The sequence below is a fragment of the Psammomys obesus genome, unplaced genomic scaffold, assembly GCF_907164565.1.
Source record: "Psammomys obesus unplaced genomic scaffold, mPsaObe1.curated_primary_1811, whole genome shotgun sequence".
Taxonomy (NCBI): domain Eukaryota; kingdom Metazoa; phylum Chordata; class Mammalia; order Rodentia; family Muridae; genus Psammomys; species Psammomys obesus.
Window position 1 is genome coordinate 1,107,496 of NW_026589732.1, and position 9,280 is coordinate 1,116,775.

The 9,280-nt window shown below is 42.9% G+C and overlaps 1 protein-coding gene across 1 annotated transcript; it reads left to right on the top strand.

Annotated features, from left to right (window-relative positions):
- The first annotated feature begins 8,653 nt into the window (after positions 1 to 8,653).
- LOC129675240 (60S ribosomal protein L31-like) lies at positions 8,654 to 9,028 on the top strand. Its single transcript, XM_055605268.1, has one exon. The coding sequence runs from the start codon at positions 8,654 to 8,656 to the stop codon at positions 9,026 to 9,028; it is 375 nt and encodes a 124-aa protein (XP_055461243.1).
- The last annotated feature ends 252 nt before the right edge of the window (positions 9,029 to 9,280 follow it).

Consider the following 9,280-nt stretch of genomic DNA (forward strand, 5'->3'; position numbering starts at 1 on the left):
ATTCAGTGGCTGCCTCAGTCTTATTATCACAGTCTGCTCCCATGTGCTCAGCAGGTTTCACTGATGACCGGTTCACAGAGGAGACTCTAACTGACGCTTGGAGGCAGCCTGATTCTAGTTCAATACAACACACTGACTTTTGATTTGTTGAGCTGATCTCATCTGTTCCAGGCTGGTCTTGAATACCTGATTCTCCTGCCTCCACAACCCAAGTGCTTGGATGACAGCTGTGCATCATCATACCTAGCCTCACACTGCCCCTCTCTCTCCAGTGCTGGAGACAGGACTCAGAGCCTCACTAGACAAGCACTTAGTCCTCAGCTACAACCCTTCTCTTCCAGCCCACACTGACTTTAAAGAACAAATATCCAATCACAGTTTCTCTGTACCTTCCTGCAAAGTGCTTAAGGAATCCTGACAGCAGACTGAGGCTCAGCTGGCTGAAACTAGATGCTCATTTCACAGAGCAGGGACTGTAGGGTCCCTTTGTTCTGGCTGGACCACCATCACCACAGTCTCTAATAGGGTAAGAAATACATGACATGGTGTCCTAGGCTCTGCCTACAGGAGAAGAATAGACTGAGACTCCTCTGAGGGGGGAAACAAACCAAACCAAACCAAACAAACAAACAAACAAACAAAACAATCCAGAGAAAAGGACATATTCCTTCTCTTTATGCATTTGAAACAGAATAATGACCTAATCCTGGATTTAAAAATTTTTCTGTTTATAATTTATTCTTGGGATGGTAGGGGGGTCTAGAGGAAATGCAATCTGTGGGTCTTACTTTAGGATTCACGATGGTAAGCCATATCTAATCCTTTCCAGTGGAGGGATTATGAAAGCTACAACAGAATATACATATCTGTTGCATATGGTGAATCATCCCAGGTTTTTATTAGTTTGTAACATTTGAACAATAAAGGAAATTAAAGGAATGAAAATTATCCACAATCCCACAGTGCTGGCAAATGAACTAACTGTTCCTTGCTGCTCCTCCTTTCCTAGCAGCAGGCAGGATTTACGAAGGTGATTTATTAGTGTGCATCATTGTATTCCGCTCTTCTTACAACACTTTATCACCACGATGCCACATGCTCTTCGTAATTATCATTTAAAAATAAATGTTTTAATAATAATTTTAATAGCTGCTTAATACCCTCTTAAAGGGCTCTACCATTCTCACGAACTACATACTTAAAAGGACTGCAATTTTTCACTCTCACAGATAATCCCAAGTATGTGTCTTCATACATATCACTTTCTTCTATTTTTGTCATTTCCTTAAGATCCTCAGATCTAGATTTTCTGGGTCAAAGGGCCTGAGTTCCTGCATGATTCTTAATATGTATATATAAAAGGGGAAATCATTTTATGAAAGACTTTTTATGAATGTATTTTGCCTCTAGTGTTGGACAGTTACCAGAGCTTATACATTGTTCTTGCAATAGCCTAGAAAAATCTGTTAATGAAATAAAGGAAATGAAACCTAACAAGCAACTGTTTTAATTAATTTAAAACAGCTTGACAAAACTGCTATGGACTCTGCCTTCTCTGTTTCTGTCATAAATGTCTACACCAAGAATTTGGGAAAGTGTGGAAGTAATTATTATGCCCACTTTAAAGCTGAGGAAACCGAGTCTCTACTCAGGGTTTTGCTCAAGGCTTCCACTGATTAAGTGGAAGTGCTGAGACACTGATATGGACCAAAAGTGTTTCCATTGTTTTCTTGTAAATTCCTGGAAGATTCTCTGCAGTTTTGGTACTGGGAATTAAACCCAGGGCCTTGCACATACTAATCATGTGCCTTAGCAATGAGCTATATCCCTAGATCTTTCATCCCTATCACCTCTTGGTTTTTGGAGCAGTGGGGAAAATACATCTACCTCCTGTGCACTCATAGATCCCTTTGCTCTTCTCACCATCATGAACATCCTTTGGAAGAGACCGTTGATGCATTATTGCAAGACCTGACTTTCAGGCCCAGAAAGGATGAAAGGGACGGGTTCATGGCTCTGTTTTATTTTGCATATAGAGCCTCCCCCACACCCAGGCCCACAGGAGAAAAAGCTAGAATATCATAGTCAGAAGTCATCTAATAAGTACTGGAGGGAAGATGGCTCAGCAGGCAAAGGCACTTGCCACCAAGCAGGATGAATGCTGGAGCTTGCTCCCTGGGATACACATCTGGAAAAGTGAAGGCAGGGGAGTCAGAAGTTCAAGGTCATCCATGCCTTCATGTGAGGCCTTGTCTTAAAAACAAAAACAAACAAACAAACAAATGAACAAGATTTATTTTCTAAAGGAATTCCCAAACCTCCATATCCCAAATGATTTTCCCCCTTCCCTTTATTTGTCATATTTGTTTCTGGTTGTTTTGAAAAATCATTCTCAGTTTTTACATTTTTGTTTTTAAATTTGTATTTGTTTTATTTCTTCTTTTTAAAAGAAATCACTGAGTAAGCGCATATAGCTCAAATTCAAAACGGGGAGCAGGAATCTGAAAGACAAGCCATCTGACCAACATCTGCCTCTCATCACCCAGCATCCCTCCCTGGTCACCTAGGTTGCCTATGCGCTGTGTATGTGCAAAGAAGTTCTGTATATACTTGCCTAACTATATATCTTAGTGATTGTTCAACACTAGTGTGGAAAGAAGTGGGTTTTTGTTTGCTTGCTTGCTTGATTCCTTTCTTGAGGTAGGTTCTTGTTGTATAGTCCGAGTTGACCTGAAACTCAAGATCATCTGGCCTCAGCCCCAAGTACCAGGATTACAGGTGTGTGGTGCCACAGCCAGCATTGAAGTGTAGTGATGTGATCAGTATGCCTTGACACTGCAGACGGAAATAGTCTCCGCATTACAGGACACATGCGCCCTTAGAAAAATGAGTTATTCGTTATAACCAAAAGAAGGCAGAAGACGGGCAGAGATGACTCAGCAGTTAAAAACTCTTGTCTCTCTTTCAGAGGGCCTGTATTTGGTTCCTGGCACTCACATTAGGCAGTTCACAACCACCTATATTCCTAGCACAAGGGAGATTTTTGTTTTGTTTTATTTTGTTTTGTTTTGTTTTGTTTTGTTTTCGAGACCGTTTCTCTGTTTAGCCTTGGCTTTCCTGGACTGGCTTTGTAGACAAGGCTGGCCTTGAACTCACAGAGATCCACCTCAGGGAGATCTTACTTCTCTAGCCTTCGAAGGCACTGGTACTCACATACCCATATCCATACACACACACATTATTAATTAAAATAATAAAAGGAAATCTTAAAAAGAAGGCATAAGGTGCTATGTTGGGAGGGCATGTGACGTGTGGTGGCCAAGCAGAGGACAGATGCCATTCTCAGCCAGGTTTGGGTAGAAACTGGGGCATGTGGAGGGGTCTGCTAGACATCTATTGATGAGTGGCAACAAGCAGTTCTTCAGCAAGCTGACCTTGGTTTTAAAACAAAGGAGGCTAGCACATAGTGGCATGTGATGCTCCGGCCAACACCATCATTTAGATGCTGAGCACAAAAGCCTGATTTTTATTAGCTATATCTGTTGCCCATATATTGGCACTGATCTTAAAGCAGAAGTCAGACGTGTGTGTATCAGATATCATTTGGAATAATGAGTGTATTTTCCTAATCTTTCTAACACCAAACTAACAGCTCATCTCCAGTTGCATGCATATTAATTAATTTGTTTTCCATATAGTAATAAGATTAACAACCTTGCATTTACACGGGGTACTGAGTCATATTCAAATAAAACAAGTTCTAATGAGAAAAATTGGATTCGGCAGCAAATCATGTCCCACCCGGCAATGCAGGTTTATGTGTGTTTGTCTGTCTTTGCTACGCATATTTTTGTCAGGAGCTCACTGTAAACACGATGATTTCTTTCATGTCGGGTTATTCTGGGTAAATTTGTTTAATGAACAACAAAAGCATTGTAAACACTGTCCAAATCTGAGCTCCTTGCAGCGTGGCTGGGAATCTCTTAAGCTGCTTCGAAAAATGAAACATGCTCACCACAAAAACAATATTGAGGGAAAACACTATTAAAATGTCAGAAAGGCTCTTAGCCATGCAGTCTGGCTTGGTTCTGTCTTAGCTAACTGAAGAGTTTAGAGTTTACACAGCCATTCTCCAGCCCCTAATCTGGGACTGAGTTTCTTCCTCTACCAACTGAACCGAGTTGTGTTCAACAGGACTGGGAGTTCCCTACGTGTTACTTGAACATCAGCTGGAGGTGGAGGGTGGGCAGTGGATGATGTCAGAATTCACACCACAGGCAGCTCTCCTATATAACAGCCATTTTAGACCCACAAACACAAATCTCTGGATCTGAGATTCTTTATTTTTTTAATATATCATTATCATTGTTCAATTTTAGACCAGTTTTGTTACATAGACCAGGCTGACCTTGAACCTCCTGTCCTCTGCTTCACCTTTCTATAGATCACAGAGTCCCATTGGATAGCCCAGGCTGACCTTAAAGATCTTCCTGCCTCTGCCTCACAAGTAGTAGGACTACAAGCATGGACCATCACTGCCAGCCCTGTAATCTATTTGCTTGCTTGTTTATTTCTTTTTGTCTTTTTGAGACAGGGTCTCCTGTATCCCAAGATGGCCTTGAATTCCTGATCTTCCCACTTCTACTTCTGGAGTCCTGGGGTTGACTATAAGCATATGCCACCGTGCCTGGCTTTGGAGTTTGTGCTTTACAAAACAACTTTATCGGGTGACTTGTACCTAACAAGGTTTGGGGTATATAAAAAAGACAGATCACCATTAAGATATTTTACAGGTCTTCTTTCCTTCTGATTTTGTGGCTATTAAAAATGACATTCTGGGGCTGGAGATATGACGCAGTAGTTGAGAGCACTTGTTGCTGCTCTTGCAGAGGACCAGAGTTCAGTTCCCAGCACACAAGTCAAGAGACTCGCAGCTGCCTCTGACTCCAGCTTCAAGGAACCTGATGGCCCCTTCTGGCCAACAGGGAGGGGTATGAGCATGTGTGCATATACACAGAGAAACACACAGAGACACATAAAAACAATTATTTTTAATATGTGGTTTTTAAACATCCATCTCAGAAAATACTGTTATATGCATCTAGACAAGGCAGAGAGCTATTTATGGAGGTGGGAGCCTAGATTCTAGTCCTCCCAGACTACCCAGAGACATTGGAAAGCCATTTTACTCTGCACTTTTAGTCCCTATGTTCAAAACAGAGGACAGGGACTGCCACAGGACCAGCTATGTTCTGGAGCCTAAACTCAGACATCTTTGGATCCTTCCAGATACGCAGGAAGTGCCCTGTAGCTGACTTTGGAGAACAGAGCCTGGTCATAAAGGCTGGCTGTGCTCAGCATCAATAACATTGCCTTCTTCCTGAGGCCTGGGAGTCTCTTCCGCTTCAGTCCTCACAGTGGGTCCACTTATTCCGGGTCCTCCTCCGAGTTTCCATCTTCAGAACTCCAGAAGCAGGACCACATAGAAGCATTCTGTGCCTCTCTTCTTTCACTCTGCACTTTATTCCATCTCTAGGGACAGGAATGTCAGTGTTGGCGTTTAGTTACTCATTTAACTCTACACACACCCAGGATTTATTCTTCATCACAACAAAAGAATTAAAGGGAGAGGCAGTCCCAAACTATTTCTGTCCTCAAGAAGACTGGGGGAAATTGTTGCCGTGATGTGCCCCTATCACTCTCTCCATCCCCACCCCCAGTGAGCTTTAGGTCAACAGTAGCTCAGCTTGCACTCCACACAGCACACAGGCTGTGCCTCTGCTAACAAATAGCCTTAGCTGCCTGGCTTCAGTCCCTTCATAAGTAAAATGATGGCATAGTTTGCAGCATAGCCCAGGGCAGAGCAGGGCACACTCGTAAAGTATGGAAGCCCAGTGTGCCTCTGGGCTTGGGTCTGAATCTGCACCTATGGCCAGGTAACAGTGTGGAAAATGAACATTAAAGGCTTTGTGTTGATAAACCAGAGAAAAAGTGAGAGGAAATCTTTTTCCATTAGGAGACCAGGACTTTGGTATTACCTGCCTTGTGCATGGCTCTGTGGGGAGTCAGAGTTTAATGAAGTAGGATAAACCACACGCACACATTAGTTAGCCTCAGCACAGGCAGGATTAACTTTACACTCCATTTGCAAGAGCAAAGCTTCTCTCCTAGAGTTTGTTATAAAGGGATTTAGAATCACAGAGTGATAGAGCTGGAAGAGAGCCCCTAAGACAGCATCATAATCCTCCCTCGTCATTTTACAGAGGGTCAGACTCAAGTCCAGAGAGGAGAAGGGGCGTGCTCAAGGTCAACTCCTGAACTAGTGGCAGAACTCAGGTTGGCATCTTTTGATTGCCAGGCTGTATCTATGCATGGATTGCATTACAGTTGCCTGGCAGTAAGGGTGGAGTGACATATCCCTTTCTTCTCATACCATCCATGTTTGGGTTTTGTAGGTATATAGACAAGTTTTGCATTTAACCGACTCAGACAAGCTTCCTTGAGTCAATGCAGCTTTGCAATTGCTGTTCCTCTTGTTCAAATCACTCTTTCTCAAGGGGCCTGCTCAGCGTCATTCCTCCCTGGAAGTCTTCTCTAAATCATACCCTATCCAATCCCAACAGACTGTGAGCCGCTCTAGTACAGGTGGCACTACCTACTTGACTCTATTGCCACTGAACAGCATAGGCTCTGCCACAGGGAGGAGACACAAGCCTGCCAGGGACTACCACATAGACACTCTTAAAGCTAAAAAGTCTTTATTGCTGGCTAGCAGCTACTTGGGAACTCTCCCAAATCATACAGCCCCGAGCCTTACAACTATTTCCTTTTATGTACAAAACCACATCTTAGTTGGCACATTTCAATTAGCAAGAGGCTAAAAGAAGCTGAAAGGCAAGGTTAGTACATTTAGAGATTTTCTGGGACTATGTACTAGGTGTTTGATGGATTAGGTCTTTGTTTTCATTTTTGGCAGGCCTTGGGATCCATGTGATGAGTTTTAAGATCAGAATGGTGTCTCTAACGTGGCCTCAGTTGTGCTAAGATCTGGAGCTGTTACAAGAGTAAACCATTATTGAATGAATGGGCAAGTGACCAAGAGGAGAAATAAATCAGTAATGAAATGCATGACTGAATGCATGAAGTCAAAAGCAGGAGGAGGTTGTATGGGTGTCAAGCTGTGCTGAACTCTTCTTGACAGTTTGGTCATATCTCTCCTCATGGAGGTCTGCCTTTCCTAGGTAGTTTCCATCACTGCCATGGCCCATGACCTACACTTGGGATGGCCAAGACTCTGACCACATATCACAGAAATGAGTCAACTATAGCCTGAACTTTCAGTGAAGGCTATATTATTTTATAGAGCATTGTCCTTTAAGCATGACATGGCCAATGCTTTCTTCCAGTCAGAGAAGCTGTGGTTACACACAGGAGAAGATCACAGGATTGGGCCCGTGTGTGTGTGTGTGTGTGTGTGTGTGTGTGTGTGTTGTGTGTGTATGTATGTGTGTGTGGTGTGTGTGTGTGTGTGTTGTGTGTGTGTGTGTTGTGTGTGTATGTATGTGTGTGTGTTGTGTGTGTGTGTGTTGTGTGTGTGTATGTGTGTGTGTGTGTGTGTGTTTGGCAGTGCTTAGAAGTAGCTATTGCATTAAGATCAGTGACCACCCCTTCCTGAGGATATATAAGGAGTTAGTGAGAGAAAGAAGCTTCTTCAGTTACCCATTGCACGTCTGCAAGCAGCCCCAAGTAAATTATTGTTTCACCAAGGGAGGCTTGGGTAGAATCATTGCTTTGGCCTGTTGTTGGTGATATATGCTTGTTCATGTCTCTCTAAAGCAGTGGCTCTCAACCTTCCTAATGCTGTGACCCTTTAATACAGTCCCTCATGTTGTGGTGACCCCCAGCCATAAAGCTGTTTTTATTGCTATTTCCTAACTGCAATTTTGCTACTGTTATGAATTGTGATGTAGATATCTATGTTTTCTGGTGGTCTCAGGCAATCCCTGTGAAAGGGTCTTCCAGCCCCCAAAGAGATCATGACCCACAGATTGAGAACCACTGCTCTTGCAAAGTTAATAGACCTAAAAAGAATACAATTCTCTCCTTTCCATGTCTTCTGCCAGTTTCTCCTTAGCTGTCTTCACTAGTGCCATACCTAGGAACTAAATACAAGCCAGACTCCTAGACCCAGAAACAACTCCTTTGGGTGAATTTCCTAATTCTAAGAATCCCTGGTTAAAGAAGGGCCATTGGGTGTCCCTGGTTTATGTACAGATTCCCAGAAGAAGAACTTGGGTATGCTGTCAGTAAATACATATGGATGTATGTGTTCATGGAATAGATATTCAAAGTAAAGTAAGGAACTGAATTTGTCCTCATAGCAAAATGGTGAAACATACCATTCCTGGACTGCACAGATGAGTTAGAGCCCCATGTCAGCTTCACCCTTACCAGCAGCCCAGCCTAGGGAAGTTACTTAACTACAGTGTGCTTTGTCTCTTTTTACAAAATGGAGTTAAGATCGTACCTGCCTCCTACAGCTACTGTGAAGAATAAATGAGGCAATGTATGTGATCTGTCTAGAATAGTGCCAGACACACAATGTTGAGTACGCATTTAGACTCATTGTCTACTCACAGTCCCTTGCGCCTGTATGGCAACTGCAAAGAAGGATGGCAAGAAGAAGGAACATTCCACCATCCACGAGGTGGTGAGCCAAGAATACACCATCAACATTCACAAGCGCATCCATGGGGTGTTCTTCAAGAAGCCTGCTCCTCGGGCAATCAAAGAAATTCAGAAATGTGCCGCGAAGGAGATGGGGACTCCAGGTGTGCACTCCGATACCAGGCTCAACAAAGCTATCTGGGCCAAAAGAGTAAGGAACGCTCCACATCGCATCCGAGCACGTTTGTCCAGAAAACATAATGAAGATGAGGATTCACCAAACACACTCTACACATTGGTAACTTATGTGTCTGTTACCACAGTCAAAAATCTACAGATGGTTGACGTGGATGAGAAGTAACCTACTGAATGTCAAATAAAATTGCAGAACTTAAAATAATAATAATAATAAGACCCGTCTAGAACTTCAGCTCATGTTGTTTCTTTTTCCTGGAATGTTCTTCCTTCTGGCTGATTATTTATTTTGAGCAGGGGTTTTCTTTGTGCCCAGACTAGCCTTTTACTCTTGATCTTACTGCCTTAGCCTCAAGTGCTGGGATTTCAGGCATGTACATTGTAGCTAGCTTTCCCTGACTTTTAAAAATTACTCCTC